The sequence below is a fragment of the Callorhinchus milii genome, unplaced genomic scaffold (genome assembly GCF_018977255.1).
Source record: "Callorhinchus milii isolate IMCB2004 unplaced genomic scaffold, IMCB_Cmil_1.0 Scaffold5, whole genome shotgun sequence".
Taxonomy (NCBI): Eukaryota; Metazoa; Chordata; class Chondrichthyes; order Chimaeriformes; family Callorhinchidae; genus Callorhinchus; species Callorhinchus milii.
Window position 1 is genome coordinate 69,028,081 of NW_024704746.1, and position 17,637 is coordinate 69,045,717.

At 56.9% G+C, this 17,637-nt stretch overlaps 1 protein-coding gene across 1 annotated transcript; it reads right to left on the reverse strand.

Moving 5' to 3' along the window:
- Positions 1 to 617: 617 nt before the first annotated feature.
- On the reverse strand, positions 618 to 12,260 carry mapk8ip2 (mitogen-activated protein kinase 8 interacting protein 2). The gene is made up of 12 exons (XM_042335229.1): positions 11,898 to 12,260; positions 10,340 to 10,445; positions 9,084 to 9,281; positions 8,676 to 8,763; positions 6,095 to 8,503; positions 5,188 to 5,263; positions 4,726 to 4,898; positions 4,476 to 4,585; positions 4,280 to 4,399; positions 2,864 to 2,934; positions 1,789 to 1,887; positions 618 to 959 (listed from the first exon to the last, which is right to left on the reverse strand). Exons 1-12 carry the CDS (start codon positions 11,960 to 11,962, stop codon positions 887 to 889), a joined length of 3,588 nt encoding a protein of 1,195 aa, XP_042191163.1. The 5' UTR covers positions 11,963 to 12,260; the 3' UTR covers positions 618 to 886.
- Positions 12,261 to 17,637: the final 5,377 nt, after the last annotated feature.

Consider the following 17,637-nt stretch of genomic DNA (forward strand, 5'->3'; position numbering starts at 1 on the left):
CATGGGGAGGGGCTCTCACAGGGGAGGGGCTCGCATGGGGGAGTGGGGCTCACAGAGGAGGGGCTCTCACAGGGAGGGACTCACATGGGGGGAGGGACTCACACGGAGGAGTGGCTCTCACAGGGAGGGACTCGCATGGGGGAAGGGGCTCTCACAGGGAGGGACTCGCATGGGGAGGGGCTCTCACAGTGAGGGGCACTCACAGGGAGGGATTTGCATGGGAGAGGGGCTCTCAAGGGGGAAAGTGAAGTTTGAGCTGTGTTGGCTGGGCTCTGGGGTGGGGCACTGGGTGGACTGGGCTCTGGGGTGGGGCACTGGGTGGACTTGGCTCTGGGGTGGGGGGGGCACTGGATGGACTGGGTTCTGGGGTGGGCTCTGGTGGATTGGGCTCTGGGGTTGGGGGGGCACTGGGTAGACTGGGCTCTGGGGTGGACTGGGCTCTGCTGAAGGCAGGGCAGGCTCCCCCACTCAGAGGAAAAGGCCATGGATCAATGAGGTCCTCCCTCCACCCCCCCACCCGCTACAACAAGCACTGTGGGTTGTGGAGGGGAGCAGGAAGGGAGGGAGCGGGGGAGGGCAGCAGCTATTACAATGGATGTGCAGTCAGCCTGGTCTGATCCCATTCCCCCTCAGGCAGCCGGGGGTGAAGGCAGCGGGGGAGAAAGAGCGGGGAGAGAGTGGGAGCAGGGAGAGGGGGAGGGGATGGAGTGCTGGCTGGGTTCTGGCTCCATTTGCTGGGAGCCTCAGATACCAGGGCTGGTTTTTACACAGAAATAAGGCCCAGGTCAAAGCATTGATGGGAGGCGAGGGGAGTGGAGGTGGGGGGAAGGCAAGGAGAGGGGAGGTGAAGGGAGGGCAGGGTGGCGAGGGAGCAGAGGCTGGAGATTTACTCCAGGTAGATGTCCTCTGTGGGGCAGGCATATTCCAGGTGTTCCTGATAATATTCCTGGAAAGCTTGTCTGAAAGAGAGAAAAACACCATCACTCACCCCATCCACATCCAGCTCCGTCCACACTGTGCGCCCACACTCCCAGGTCAGGGTTAGAGACACAGTAACGCTCCTCTACACTGTGTGTCCACACTCCCAGGTCAGGGTTACAGACACAGTCCCTCTACACTGTGTGTCCACACTCCCAGGTCAGGGTTAGAGACACAGTAACGCTCCTCTACACTGTGTGTCCACACTCCCAGGTCAGGGTTAGAGACACAGTAACGCTCTACACTGTGTGTCCACACTCCCAGGTCAGGGTTAGAGACACAGTAAAGCCCTCTACACTGTGTGTCCACACTCCCAGGTCAGGGTTAGAGACAGTAAAGCTCCTCTACACTGTGTGTCCACACTCCCAGGTCAGGGTTAGAGACACAGTAAAGCTCCTCTACACTGTGTGTCCACACTCCCAGGTCAGGGTTACAGACACAGTAACGCTCCCTCTACACTGTGCGCCCACACTCCCAGGTCAGGGTTAGAGACAGTAAAGCTCCTCTACACTGTGCGTCCACACTCCCAGGTCAGGGTTAGAGACAGTAAAGCTCCCAGTACGGGTAGAGACAAAGTAAAGCTGCCTGGCTCCAGAGTGACATACTTGGCAGTAAAGTCAGAATCTTTTCGCCCACAAAATACAGTCACTAAACTTTACAGTGTATCCTGTGAAGCGCTTTGGGACGTCTCGAATATGTGATAAGGCGCTACATCAAATGCAAGGATTATTATTATGTTGCTCTGAGAGCCGGTGCTGTCAGTGGCTCTAATTCTCTCTCCCTGGAGCCTGGAGGCTGCTGCCCACTTACCCGATGCATTCAGCCACACGGCGCATGGTCTCCTGGGACACAAAGACGTGGCACGCAAAACGCTGCAGCACTGGGTGCTTTGTGATAAACCCGAAATAGCTGCCGAGAGAAGAAAGCGTTTCAGCGCGCACGACAACACATGGAGGGGGGAGAAGAACATGTCTCCGAGGGAGAGACAACAAAAACAAATAACATTTACACAGTGCCTTTCAGGTCGGGAGGACATCCCAAGGAGCTGGACAGTCAGGGATTTGGACTCGAACTGAAGGTCGGGATCAGGCGGGGTGAAGGGCAGGGAGGGTGGGGGTAGGAGGGTGACCAAGGGCACGGTTGAAGAGGAGGGTCTTGAGATGTGCCTTGAAAGAGGCGAAGGAGGAAGCGAGGCGAAGAGAGCTCAGCGGTTAGAGGATTTGCATCGCAAGTGAGAGGTCCCGGGTTTGATTCCCGGGCAGGGCCAAACTTTGGGGAAGTTTCCTTACTCCACACCCCTCTGTTTACCAGCAGTTAGCAGGAACCCGGTTGTTAGTCAATTGGTGGATCCCTTTCCGAAAGTAATAATACGTCCAAAAATATAATAATTTGGTCATTTAATCCATGACTGTTTGTGGGACGCTGCTGTGTGCAATTGGCTGCCGGGTTTCACCCACAGAATATACACTTTACAGTGTATCCTGTGAAGCGCTTGAGACGTCTTGAAGACTTGATAAGGTGCTATATCAAGTGCCAGGATTATTATTTTTATTAAGGGAATGTGGGATGGAGTTCCAAAGGGTGGGGGCAGAAAGGCTGAAGGCCCGGCTGCCGATGTTGGGGTGTGGTGGGCTGGTCGGCACATGGAGCAAGTCGCAGCGGAGGGAGCAGACAGGTCAATGTGGAGTTAGCAGGTCACAGAGGTAGGGAGGAGCAGGGCTGTGGAGGGCTTTAATGCAAGGACGAGGATTTTGAACTCCATCCTCTGGGGGATGGGGAGCCAGTGGATCCAGCCGAGGGTGGGGGTGATAGAGTCATGGAGCCTGGAAGTGGGTGGGTGGTGGAAGAGGAGGGGAGGGTCTCTGGGTCAGCGGTGGGATCTTACCAACTGTTGCGAGGGTGACACCCACAAAACGAGATGTTTTTCATCTGGAAGAAATGGCTGCAACGTTCACTCTATAACAGAGAGAGAAAGACTGAGAGACACAACAGCAAACTCACCCTCACTGCCAACCCCCACCCTCACTGCCAACCCTCACCCTCACTGCCAACCCCACCCTCACTGCCAACCCTCACCCTCACTGCCAACCCCCACCCTCACTGCCAACCCCACCCTCACTGCCAACCCCCACCCTCACTGCCAACCCCCACCCTCACTGCCAACCCTCACCCTCACTGCCAACCCCCACCCTCACTGCCAACCCCACCCTCACTGCCAACCCCACCCTCACTGCCAACCCTCACCCTCACTGCCAACCCCCACCCTCACTGCCAACCCCCACCCTCACTGCCAACCCCCACCCTCACTGCCAACCCCCACCCTCACTGCCAACCCTCACCCTCACTGCCAACCCCCACCCTCACTGCCAACTCACCCTCACTGCCAACTCACCCTCACTGCCAACCCTCACCCTCACTGCCAACCCCCACCCTCACTGCCAACCCTCACCCTCACTGCCAACCCCCACCCTCACTGCCAACTCACCCTCACTGCCAACTCACCCTCACTGCCAACCCTCACCCTCACTGCCAACCCTCACCCTCACTGCCAACCCTCACCCTCACTGCCAACCCCCACCCTCACTGCCAACCCCACCCTCACTGCCAACCCTCACCCTCACTGCCAACCCCACCCTCACTGCCAACCCCACCCTCACTGCCAACCCCCACCCTCACTGCCAACCCCCACCCTCACTGCCAACCCTCACCCTCACTGCCAACCCCCACCCTCACTGCCAACTCACCCTCACTGCCAACCCTCACCCTCACTGCCAACCCTCACCCTCACTGCCAACCCTCACCCTCACTGCCAACTCACCCTCACTGCAAACCCTCACCCTCACTGCCAACCCCCACCCTCACTGCCAACCCCCACCCTCACTGCCAACCTTTACCCTCACTGCCAACCCCCACCCTCACTGCCAACCCCCACCCTCACTGCCAACCCCACCCTCACTGCCAACCCCCACCCTCACTGCCAACCCCCACCCTCACTGCCAACCCTCACCGCCAACCCCACCCTCACTGCCAACCCCCACCCTCACTGCCAACCTTTACCATCACTGCCAACCCCCACCCTCACTGCCAACCCCCACCCTTACTGCCAACCCTCACCCTCACTGCCAACCCTCACCCTCACTGCCAACCCCCACCCTCACTGCCAACCCTCACCCTCACTGCCAACCCCACCCTCACTGCCAACCCAACCCTCACTGCCAACCCCACCCTCACTGCCAACCCCACCCTCACTGCTAACCCCCACCCTCACTGCCAACCCTCACAGATACCCTCAATCCCTCACCTCGTCTTCAGGACTGAACTCGTCCATGTTCAGGTTGAGTTTAACCCCTTGGTTGCTGACCTCCAGCTCACAGCTCGCTGGTGGGTGAACATGAACGGTCAGCTTCCGGGCGCTGGCAATCTGCAAGAGAGACACTGTCACCGTGAGACACCATCACCACAGGGTGTGTGTGTGTGTGTGTGTCTCTGCTACTTACCTTCTGCATGGCGCTGCAAAGGATGTTGTTTCCCTGATGAGATGGAACCTCCACAGAGCCCAGAAACTGTACATTAAACCTCTCGACCCATGGGATTGTCCGCTTCAACCCTGTCACAACATTACCAGCGTGAGTCACGCACACACACACACACACACACTCAGGCGTGCGCACACACACTCAGGCACACACACAGCGAGCACCAGCACAGACATGATGGGGAGAGAGCAGGGAATGGGACAGGACTCACCCAGGGCCTCCTTGGATTGGCTGACCACTTGGTGGGCGTAATATGCAGGAAAGATGCCAGTCTCCCCTGTCCTCATATTGTAGCCTCGGTACCAGTAATCATCCTCCTCCTCCTCCACATACAGGGGATCATCCACATCCAGCTCCACCTCATCCCCGTGTCTGGGTATAAACCTGCCACAGCACAGAGAACAGCCATCACCATCACAGACTGGGCCTCTCTCTCTTTCACTCTCTCCCCATCTCTGTCTGCCTTCTCTGTCATCTCTCTCTCTCTCTCTCCATCCCTCTCACTCTCTGTCTATCCCCCACTCCTATCTCTGTTTGCCTCCTCTCTCATCATTCATCTCTCTCTCTCACCATCCAATTCTCTCTCTCTCTCTCTCTCTCTCTCCATCCATTCATCTCTCTCTCTGAACTGAGCCCTCCCCTTCCCCTATGACACAGACACCGTGGAACTTACCGGAACACCGCGCGGTGTGTTTGTTCCCGCTCCTCCCCGTTTATTGTGCACGAAAAAAGGCCAAATGATTCAGTACCTGTTCCAGGACAAAGAGAATCAGAATCCAAGCTCACCCCCTCCCTCATCAACACTCCTCCCCCGCACCCCCTCAACCATACCCATCTCAGACCATCCACCCTCCCAGGTCAGGGTCACAGACACAGTAAAGCTCCTCTACACTGTGCGTCCACACTCCCAGGTCAGGGTTAGAGACACAGTAACGCTCCCTCTACACTGTGCGTCCACACTCCCAGGTCAGGGTTAGAGACACAGTAACGCTCCCTCTACACTGTGCGTCCACACTCCCAGGTCAGGGTTAGAGACACAGTAACGCTCCTCTACACTGTGCGTCCACACTCCCAGGTCAGGGTTAGAGACACAGTAACGCTCCTCTACACTGTGCGTCCACACTCCCAGGTCAGGGTTAGAGACACAGTAACGCTCCTCTACACTGTGGTCCACACTCCCAGGTCAGGGTTAGAGACACAGTAAGCTCCTCTAGACTGTGCGTCCACACTCCCAGGTCAGGGTTAGAGACACAGTAACGCTCCTCTACACTGTGCGTCCACACTCCCAGGTCAGGGTTAGAGACACAGTAACGCTCCTCTACACTGTGTGTCCACACTCCCAGGTCAGGGTTAGAGACACAGTAAAGCTCCTCTACACTGTGCGTCCACACTCCCAGGTCAGGGTTAGAGACACAGTAACGCTCCTCTACACTGTGCGTCCACACTCCCAGGTCAGCGACAGGTTAGAGTTAAATTCACACTATACAATCCCTGCAATGAGAAGTTTGGGGTGGTGGGGTGGGGGTTGGTTGATGTGCCAGTTGGTGGTGGGAGGGGGGGGCGGGGGGAGGCGGACTTACTAGAAGAGCGAGACGTGCTGTTGACGAAGACGTTGAGGAATTTCTTGGAGAACTGAGTGTCAGCTTCAGGAGAAGAATCCTCGGAGGAGTTCTCGACATCCAGACGACCCTCACAGCTCTCAAACTCGTCCTCGCCCAACACCGCGACCTCCCCGTCCTGGCTGAGGAGGGACATGCATCGCCTTAGGCTGACCAGCTCCAGTGTGGTGTTCTCATCCACCACCAGAGTGTACTTCACTGAATCGTAGGCCAGAGACTGGTCCAGAGGGTGTCTGGTTGACCACTCGGCCGCTCTCACCTCTGGGCTTGGCGATACCATGCGGCTTCCGCTGTCCTCACTCTCAACTCCCGGGGACAGGCTCCCAGCCAGCCTGCCTGTCTCTGGCCGGCTTTCCCTCATGTGCGAGGCTCCCCAGTCTTTGCTCAGTTCCATCAACCGCTCCTCCAGAAGTAGCGCAGCCTCCAGCTCGTTGCCGGAGCCCAAGCCTGTGTCAGGGCCTCTCTGCCCGCTTGATGTGCCCGGCTCCTGAAGCGGTGGTTCCATCAGCTCTTCGTACCTGAAGCTCAGGGTTGAGGCTGGAGCTGTGGCCTGGTGGTTGAGGTGGGAACGTGTGCTCAGGATGTCCCTGCCCAGCTCTGCCTCACTTCCCTCCAGGTCAGGGTGGGTGGGAGCGAGCGCTGCCGGGGATGGCTCCTGCCCGCTCAGCTCCGCCATCACCAGGTAGGCAGTGTGGGCACAAGCACTGGCCATGGCCTCCTCAACCCCCGAGCATCCGTCCTGCAGGGTCACTCCCGCAGCCGGCACTGGGCAGGGCTTACAGGTCAGCCCCAGGCCCGGCTCCCCCACCCCCACTGCCTCCATGTCCAGGTCGGAGGCTGGGGACAGGGTCTCGCTGAAGGAGTTGGTGTTGATCCAGGACTCGTTGCGGGCAGCGAGGGAGCCCTGGGACATCAGGGTGTTCACCATGTTGGTGAGAAGCCAGGGTGAGTCTGAGCTGTCACTCAGCTCATTGTCCGAGTCCTGCTCCGAGCATGACCAGTCTGACTCCTCACCCACCCCATCCTTCGCCAACTTGACCTCGGCCACCCCCTCCTCGCCTACCCCCATCTCACTCATCTCCGCCTTGTCCTCGCCCATTGCCTCCTCGCCCACCCCATCCTTGCCCACCCCCAACTCCTGCCATTTGGGGCTTGGAGCCCGGCTCAGGGTGATGTCCAGATACATGGGCCTGGCAGTGCCCTTCTTGTCTGAGCCACACCCCTGCCCCTTGGTATCTGAGTGACAGCCACCCCCTTCAGTGTATGTGCGGCAGCCCCTCTCCTCGATAGTGACTTGCTGCCCCCCGATGCCCGGCCAGGACTGTCCAGTGTCCTGGAGGCGGCAGTGCCAGGTGGTGGTGGGCAGTGGCGGTCCATGGATGGGTGCCTTTGCGGAGCGTGGGGGCTCGCGGGCGGGGGGGCTGCTGATGGCTGTCTCCCAGTCAATGTCGGCCTCGGAGCTGGGCGAGCTGGCCTCCTCGATGGAGTTGGTGAGATGTGAGGAGCGGCCGCTCGTGCTCTCACTGCTCACGTCCAGCTCTGTCTCCGAGATAGAGGAGATCATCTTACAGACTGTGCCCTCGCGGGTCAGTGCGCCCAGCTCCCCCCCCAGCCCCAGCTCAGAATCCAAGTCTGAATCTGAGTCGGAGCCGGTCCTGTCCTGGCTGGCTGGGAACGCTGGCAGGAAACGCCGGGTGCTCTTGCTGGTCAGATCGGCCACGATGCCAGGGTCGGAGGAGGGAGAACCTGAGTCACTGGCGGATGCGGGCGGCTGCCGGTAGCTGGTATCACCGGGGGGAACAGAGTGGGCATCGGCCCCGGGCGCCCAGGAGAGAGATATGTCCTCCTGGCTTACTTCCCCGTCCCCCCGGTACTCGCTCAGTGGCCCCCTCATCTGCTCAGGCCCACACCTATCCTCCAGACCCAGGCCTGGCAAGGCTGGGGGCTCGGTGATTGCCTGGTGTTTACCGGCTGAGCCCGGGAGCCAGGGCTGGTGCTGAGCCTCAGGGTCAGGCCTGGGTTTGCCAACTGTAGCTGAGGTCATGCCCTCCCTGGCCGTATGTGGTTGTGGTGTGGCTGCGGGGCCTGGCACTGCCCTCAGCTCTTGTGGAGGTGGCGAGCCTGGCATAGAGGCCGAGGGTTTAGCCGGGATCCGCGACTCTGGCGACACCACATTCATGTTGAGATCTTGTAAGACTGTCCCGCTGTTGCCGAGCTTCGGGCCATGGGTGGGCTGGACAGGCACGGCTGGCACCGGGGGGCTGCAGCTCCCCCCACCCGCTCGCAGAGGCATCTCCTCATCACAGCCAGGGCCCACGGTGCTGTGCCTGCGAGGCCCGTCCAGCACACAGCAATGTGAACTCAGGCACCCTGTACACACACCGAGAGAGAGAGAGAGGGTCAGTGTACAGTACACAGCGAGAGAGAGGGAGAGTAACATCGCAGAGCATGAGACAGACAGAGAGAGGGACAGAGTGAGAGAGAGAGGGACGGAGGGAGAGAGAGAGAGGGAGAGACGGATAGACAGGCAAGCAGTACTCACCAGCTGGGGAGTGTGTATGGAGGAGAGCCTCCTGCCAGCTACCTTTCCGTGGAGAATAACTGGAATTATTGTTATTGTTCAGAGAATCCTGAAACATAGAAAGACACTGATTAGCCCATCAACACTGTCACTGATACCACGCTCACACGCCTGGGAGTGGGGCAGGCAGGGGGTGTGGGACACTGACCTGGGAGAGGGGCAGGCTGGGGTGTGGGACACTGACCTGGGAGTGGGGCAGGCTGGGGGTGTGGGACACTGACCTGGGAGTGGGGCAGGCAGGGGGTGTGGGACACTGACCTGGGAGTGGGGCAGGCTGGGGGTGTGGGACACTGACCTGGGAGTGGGGCAGGCAGGGGGTGTGGGACACTGACCTGGGAGTGGGGCAGGCTGGGGGTGTGGGACACTGACCTGGGAGTGGGGCAGGCTGGGGGTGACGTTCAGGCTGGTGGGGCGGCTCTGGGTGCTGCAGGCAGAGGGAGAGGGGAGCTCACTATCCTCTGCGTCGTCTGTGTCGTCAATCATCTCAAATTCCTGTAGGTCTTCGTGGAAGGAGCCCAGCTCGGTCACAGCCTGGGGCGCTGCCTTCCCCTCCAAGAGCGGCCCGTCCTGTCGGGTCACAGACAGTCAATAATAATAATACTTACATTTGACACAGCGCCTTATCACGTCCTCGAGACGTCTCAAAGCGCTTCACAGGATACACTGTAAAGTGAATTCACTGTATATTTTGTGGGTGAAACGCGGCACCCAATTGCGCACAGGAGTGTAAACAGATGTGGAATGAGTGATTAAATTATTATTTTATTTTCTGAAGGGATTATTACCCCCGGAAAGCGATCCGCCAATTGATTAAAAAATGGGATCCTACTTACTGCGAGGTGAACAGAGGTGTGTGGAGTAAGAAAACTTACTTGCGTTTCACCCTTGCAAAGTCCTTGCAAGGCAAGTGCTCTAACCACTAAGCTACAGGACTCCATGTTAGACGGGACCCAAGACTGAGACTCACAGGGAACAGCCTCAGTCACGTGTAGTGACTGTGTATCTTATAGGTCAACCTGGTAGACAAACCCCGCATAAAATCCCTCATTGACTTCACAGCTGTTTGCTGGCTGTTGCTACGCACAAATCAGCTGCTGCGTTCATCTACAAACACACAGTAAATCTTGTGACTTGTTTTGCGATGCCCTTCCCACGTGATAACGTGCTGTATCGAATGCAAGGTTAGCAATATTAATAATAATCTTACATTTGATATCGTATCTTATTACATCGTCAAGATGTCTCGTTTTATGGCATATACTGTAAAGCGTAGGGAATTTTGTAATTTGTGTAATTTGCAGACAAACGCAGCAGCCAATTTGTATACAACAATGTTCCACTAATAACCATGAAGTGAGTGAGTGATTTTATCGGGGGATTGTGGTGAGGATACCAAGAGAGAGAATCTCTCTTCTCTTTTCCAATAGTCTCATGGAATTTGTAATGCCTGTCTGAACAGACAAATGGGGTTTAACATCTCATCAGAAGAACAGCACCTCCGACAACGCAGAGCACCCCCAGCACTGCACTGGAGACTATATGGGTTCCAAGGGCTGATGTGGAGCTTAAACCCACAACCATCTTAGTTACGGTGTCCGCAGGGGGCATTCAGCAGGCTCCCTCACCTTGTCGTAGGGATCAGAATCATAGTTGAGACCAAGGCCACAGTCATCGGTAATCTCTGAGAGGTCTTCATCATCAAACTCCTCCAGGCTGATGTCATGGGCAGATCTGTGCAGGTCAGTCACAATTGGGACAGAGGACACAGGCAGCCAGAGACAGGCAGTGAGTGTGAGTGGAGATGGTCAGTGTGAGTCAGTGTGAGTGCAACAATAACAAATGACATTTACACAGCACCTATCACGTTGGGAGAAGGTCCCAAGTGCTGGACAATAATAATAATGATGAGAGGTTTGCTGGGTGTTGGGATCAGAGAGAGGTGCAAAGGTCAAGGGGGGTGGGGGAGAAAAGGTAAACGAAGGCGTGGTCAAAGAGGAAGGTCTTGAGATGGACTTTGAGGGAGGCAATGGAAGGGCCGAGGAGGAGAGTCTGCGGGATGGAGTTCTAGAGGTTAGGGGCAGAAAGGCTGAAGGCCTGCCCGATGGTGGAACGGGCAGAGCAGGAGCCATGGAGCAGGCCAGTGCCCGCTGAGAGCAGAGGTTGGTCGCAGAGTTAGGGAGGACCAATTATGAGGCAAGACTGTAGAGGGCTTTAAAGGTGAGGACAAGGTTTTGAACTCAATCCTCTGTGGGATAGGGAGGCAATGAAGCCGGGCAAGGATGGAGGTGCAGGAGAGGGAGGACTCACGGAATAACAGAGAGAGAGACACACACACGAACATAAAGATACAGAGATATGGATCACAAAGATAGTCATAGAGATACACAGACACACAGAGATGCACAAAATCGAACAAACACACACAGGTAGACCGGCACACACTCAGATAGACACACAGAAACTGGAGGAGGCCATTCAGCACCTCGAGCCTGTTCCGCCATTCTATCAGATCATGGCTGATCTGTACCTCAACTCCAATTACCAGCCTTTGCCCCATATCCTTTGATGTCCTGACCTGACAAACATCTCTCCTCCTCAGTCCTGAAAACACACAGACAGACAGACACACACACACAGATAGGCAGACACAAACAAATACACACACACACACACACAGATAGACCTCCCCCCCCCCCCACCATCACCCCACAGAGGCACACACACACACACACAAAGATAGACACTCGCACACACACAGATAGACCCCACTCACCCCACACAACAAAGACACACAGATGCTGTGGAGACTGGGTAGGGCAGGGCTGGCAGGGCAGGGCTGGCAGGGCTGGGCTGGGAGGGCAGGGCAGGGCTGGCAGGGCAGGGCTGGGCTGGCAGGGCTGGCAGGGCAGGGCTGGCAGGGCAGGGCAGGGCTGGCAGGGCAGGGCTGGGAGGGCAGGGCAGGGCTGGCAGGGCAGGGCTGGGCTGGAGGGCAGGCAGGGCAGGGCAGGGCTGGCAGGGCAGGGCTGGGCTGGCAGGGCTGGGCTGGCAGGGCAGGACTGGCAGGGCAGGGTAGGGAGGGAGCCTGGCAGCAGTAAACAGGCAGTCCCTGGGGCTGGGGGGGCGCGTTACCCCCTGTTGTATGCAGTTCAAGCCGAGGCGCTGATCACACACACAGTCACTTACCTGCAGCCCGGGGGCGAGAGCGAGTGGAAAGTTGACAATGAAAACATCTGCGTTGGGTCCGCCATGTTCTGCCGCAAACAGACAGCCGCGTCCCGCAAGGACAGGTACACACAGCCACCGCCTCACCGCACCCGCAGCTCACACATCACACCCCGTCTGTCTGTCTGTCTGTCTGTCTGTCTGGGGCTCAGGCCAACCCTTCACCCCGGGGGGTGAGCCCCGCACACACACAGAGACACAGAGACACACACACAGACACACAGAGACACACACACAGACACACACCCGCACACAGAGGCTGCTGTGGCACTGAGGTCGGTCAGGCTGTCTCTCGCTCTGTTTCTCTCTCTGGTTATTTTTTTCCTCTCTGGCTCTCTCTCTGTCTGTCTCCCTGTCTGTCCCCCTCTGGTCCCTCTCTCTGTCCCCCTCTGGTCTCTCCCCGTCTGTCTGTCTGTCTCCCTCTGGTCTCTCTCTGTCTCCCTCTGGTCTCTCCCTGTCTGTCTGTCTGTCTGTCTGTCTGTCTCCCTCTGGTCTCTCTCTGTCCCCCTCTGGTCCCTCTCTCTGTCCCCCCCTCTCAGTGACTCTCAGGGCTGCCGGAGCCGCTGAGCCGCTGCAGTGCTATCAATTGGCATCACTCTGCAGTCGGCCAAACCCCCACATACACTGTGCAGAGGAATATTGCAGATAAACCAGGGAGGCGCACAGCCGTGACACCTTCCGTGCGTCAGCGTGGGGGGGGGGGGGGGACTGAGGGAAGGGAGGGGGACTGAGGGAAGGGAGGGGGACTGAGGGAAGGGAGGGGGACTGAGGGAAGGGGGGGGGACTGAGGGAAGGGGGGGGGACTGAGGGAAGGGGGGGGACTGAGGGAAGGGGGGGGACTGAGGGAAGGGAGGGGGACTGAGGGAAGGGAGGGGGACTGAGGGAAGGGGGGGGACTGAGGGAAGGGGGGGGGGACTGAGGGAAGGGGGGGGGACTGAGGGAAGGGGGGGGGGACTGAGGGAAGGGGGGGGACTGAGGGAAGGGGGGGACTGAGGGAAGGGGGGGGACTGAGGGAAGGAGGGAGGGGGACTGAGGGAAGGGGGGGGGACTGAGGGAAGGGGGGGGACTGAGGGAAGGGGGGGGACTGAGGGAAGGGGGGGGGACTGAGGGAAGGGGGGGGGACTGAGGGAAGGGGGGGGACTGAGGGAAGGGGAGAGACACTGAAAGAGAGGGAAGGAGAAACACTGGGAGAAAGAGAAAGACTGAGAGGGAGGGAGACTGGGAGGGAAGGAGGGAGGGAGAAGGAAATGTGCACTTGGCAATGTGTCAGACACACTGATGGCCAGAGGGAGAGAGAGAGACAGAGAGACAGAGGGAGAGAGAGAGAGAGACAGAGGGAGAGAGAGAGAGAGACAGAGGGAGAGAGAGAGAGGAGAGAGAGAGAGAGACAGAGGGAGAGAGAGAGACAGAGGGAGAGAGAGAGACAGAGGGAGAGAGAGAGACAGAGGGAGAGAGAGACAGAGGGAGAGAGAGAGACAGAGGGAGAGAGAGACAGAGGGAGAGAGAGAGACAGAGGGAGACAGAGGAGAGAGAGAGAGAGACAGAGGGAGAGAGAGAGACAGAGAGACAGAGGGAGAGAGAGAGACAGAGGAGAGAGAGAGACAGAGGAGAGAGAGAGGAGCCGCTCAGTGGGTGAGGAGCTGTCCACAGCTCCTGGTGCTGAACCCGCTGCTGCCCTCAGCTCTACCGCATTCGACACCCCCCACCCCCACCCCCCCCCCCGGTCAGGGAAGGCCGGAACCCTCCCTCTCTGCAGCCACACACCCCCTCCCTCTCTGCTGCACTCACAGGGGCTCAGAACACAATATGTCGCCCACAAAACATAGTCAGTTCACTTTACAGTCCATTCTGTGAAGCGCTTGAGACGTGAATCGGCTCCATATCAAACACAAGGATTGTTTATTCATTTAACATGAGAACCTGGAGGCCAAAGGAGACCCAGGTCCAGTTTGCCTTCCACCATCCTGGCAGTTGTTGGCAAACTATATACTGTATCCGCAGATATTACTTTCCACCACAAATCCATCTCACTTGTTCTTGACGCTAAGAACTCTCCGATCCCGTACCCAACCTGAGCGTCAGGTTCGACCCCCAATTTTCCTTCCTCCCCCACATCCGGTCCCTCACCAGCACCGCTTTACTTCTCCATCGATACCTCTCCCCAAAAGCCGCTGAAACCCTGGTCCAGGCCTTTGTCACCTCTCGGCTGGACTACTCCAACGCCCTCCTCGCCGGTCTCCCCTCCACTACCGTCCATAAAATCCAACTCATTCAGAACTCTGCCGCCCGCATTCTCACCCGCACCAAACTCCACTCCCCCCAGTCCTGGCCCTCCCCCCCACCCCCCACCCCCAAACCCCACCCCCCGACCCCCCCAGTCCTGGCCCTCCCCCACCCCCAAACTCCGCTCCCAGACTCCCCCAGTCCTGGCCAGACTGCACTGGCTCCTGTCCCAGAGAGGATCGATGTCAAGATCCTCACCCTTGTATTCAAGTCCCTGCACTCCTCTGCACCCCCCGACCTCTCTGACCTCCTCTCTCCTCAAAACAGTACCCATTGCCTTTGTTCCTCCGGGTCTGGCCTCCTCCTCGTCCCCCAAGTCCTCCGCTCCACCCTCAGCGGCCGTGCTTTCAGCCACTACGCCCCGAGGCTCTGGAACTGCCTTCCTCACTCCCTTCGCCTCGCCCCCTCCCTTCCTATTTTCAGGTCTCTGCTGAAGACCTTTCTTTTTGACCGCGCCTTTGGTCACCTTCCCCCGGCTCCTCCCCCTCCCCTCCCCCTGTGAAGCGCTCTGAGACACCGTCCAGCATGGAGGGCGCTATATAAATCCAAGTTGCTGCTGCTGTTGTTGACACAAACGACACTTTCTGCTTCCACCGTCTGTCTCTCTCAGGAACCTGTTCCATACGTTTACTACTCACTCACTGAACTAGTGTCCCCGCAGATTGGTTCTGAACCATGACCGAGAAACGTTTGGACAGGGGGCTTCAACACCATAAGCTTAACCTCCATTGGGACCTTACTGTCCTCAGAAAGGGAGCCACCAGAGTGCCCTGCTCTGCGCAGCCCTTCAGCAAACGTTGGCGTCCATCACGAACACTAGTTACCAATACAAATCAACAATTGGGATTGATGCCCCAATCAATACCCTCAACGTTCGCTGTTGCACTGTGCAGAACCATGACCACCCTCGGGGGTACCCACCATCATGTCCCACCGTGTTCAAGATAGTGCAGAAGGCTCCCAGGTGAGCCAGCAGGTACCATATCTTCTGCAAACAGAAACAATCCTCTCAGAGGGCCTGAAACACATACACCAAGTCTTTCCCCCTCAATGCTTAGGCCTAAAAGGGTTGTTACAAGGAAAGGCTGAGTAAACTTGGATTGTTTTCCCTTGAGTTTAAAAGGTTGAGGAGTGATTTGATTGAGGTGTTTTAAGATGATAACGAGATTTGATAGGGTAGATACAGAGAAGCTATTTCCTCTGGTGGGGAATCCATAACAATGCGGAATAGTCTGAAAACTAGAACAAGGCCATTCAAGAGTGATATAGCGCCTTATCACGTCTTCGAGACATCTCAAAGTACTTCACGGCATATACTGTAAAGTGCAGTGACTGTACATTTTGTGGGTAATTGCACATAGTAGTGTCCCACAACAGTCATGAATTGAATGAGCAAATTATTATTATTTATTTTGAATGGATTATTACTGTTGAGAAACGATCTGCCAATCGACTAACAACCAGGTTCCTACTTACTCCTACCTATGCGGTGAGAGCTCTAACCACTAAGCTGCACTGAACAACTGAAACACGTGGAAGAACGATGCTAATTGTGTTTAGAAGTACTTGTGGAGTCCTGTAGTTCAGTGGTTAGAGCGCTCACCTCGTAAGTGAGAGGACTTGGGCTCTATTCCCAGGCAGGTCAGGGTGAAACCTTCAGCTTGTTTCCTTATTTCACACCCCTCTGTTTACCTAGCAGTAAATAGGAACCTGGTTGTTAGTTGACTGGCAGATCGCTTTTCTGGGGGTAATAATGCCTTCAAAAAAATAAAATAATAATTTGGTCACTTCAGCGGAAAGGAGCGAAGCGGAGCTGTCCCTCTTTCCAACCATTTCTTCAATAATACAGGTTTATTAGTGTGAAACTCCGTAACAGTTCACGTGTGTGTGAGCACCCAGCAACAGTTCATGTATGTGCACCCCGTAACAGACTGTCGCCTCTGTGTCTGACAGTATAGGTGATCCTTGCGGCTGGTAGCGGCCCTGGGTTAGAGACCTCCCTCTCCTGCTCAGCGGGTGTCAGCTACTTGTCAGCCAGGATCATGTCCACGTAAGCCCCAGTCAGGAGATCTTCCCGGTGAATCCCCAGCTCAACCATCAGCCGCTCAGCGATCGCCGCCCCCTCCTCCTCACTCTGATCATCATTCATTACCACCTCAGGGACAGACACAGACTTAGAGACAAAACAACACCTGCTCCCCCATCACTAGCTCCATCTCGCCCCCCCCCCACCCTCCTCCCTGGTCACCTCATTCCACACAACAACACATTAGATTCACGTCGGGAGGACGTCCCAAGGCACTGGACCGTTGGGGATTCTGAGCTGAGGGTTGGGATCAGGGAGGGTGGAGGGCTGAGGTAGGAGGTTGGCCAAAGGAGTGGGTCTTGAGACGTGCCTTGAAGGAGGCAAGGGAGGGAGCAAGGCGAAGTGACTGTGGAATGGCGTTCCAAAGGGTGGGGGCAGAACAACAATTTACATACGCCCTTCAGATGGCTGATGTCGGAGTCCTTGATAGCAGAGGTTCAACACTGAGTGGAGGTGAGGGGAGGTGACTGAAGGCACGGTTGAAGTTCTGAGATGTGATTTGAAGACAGGCAAAGAAGAGGCAAGATGGCAGGATTGAGGCTGAGTCCCAGAGATTCAGGATGTAGTGGCATTATCCAGTGATTGTAAAAGTGTCTCACCTCCAGCTCTACGAAGCTCCCAAGCCCGGACACTTCATCCACATGAACCCGCGTTTGTCCAATGAGGAATAGTTGCCGTTCTTTCGTCACCTTGCCGTTCACCCCCAGTGCAGCAATCAGCACCTTCTACACACACATCACACAGGCCGATGTCACTGCTACAGTCAGACTCTCCCCCCCACCCCCCCCCCACTACACGCACATCGTCCCGCTACTCCCACCCCCCCACACCACACGCCAATGTCACTGCCTATCCCCACCCCCCCCACCCCTCACACACACACTGTACTGCTCTACCCCACCACAATCACACCACCCCGCTCCCCCCCCAACATACACAATCACACACCCGCACCCTCCTCCCCACACACAATCACATCACCCACTCCCCCACTCCACTGGAGCACCAGACTAGATTAAGAACCCCAAGTTCCCACATGTGCCTTGAACCCACAGCCTTCTGACTCAGAAGCGAGAGCGCTAACAATTGAGCAGGACAGACGCCTAAACCTCCCTCCTCCTCTCAGACAGCCTCTAAAAGTACCCACCTTCAGTCCTTGGGGGTCTGCTGTGGGAGAGATGGAATAGTCGGAGAGTTTGGGACCACCCAGGTCTGGTCTTTGGTAGAATATCAGCTGTCCACTGCCATCCTGCCAAAACAGTGTGAAACAGGTAGAGGGTTAACAAAATCCTCACATTCCCGTCAAGGATTTTACACACCCACAGGCCTCAC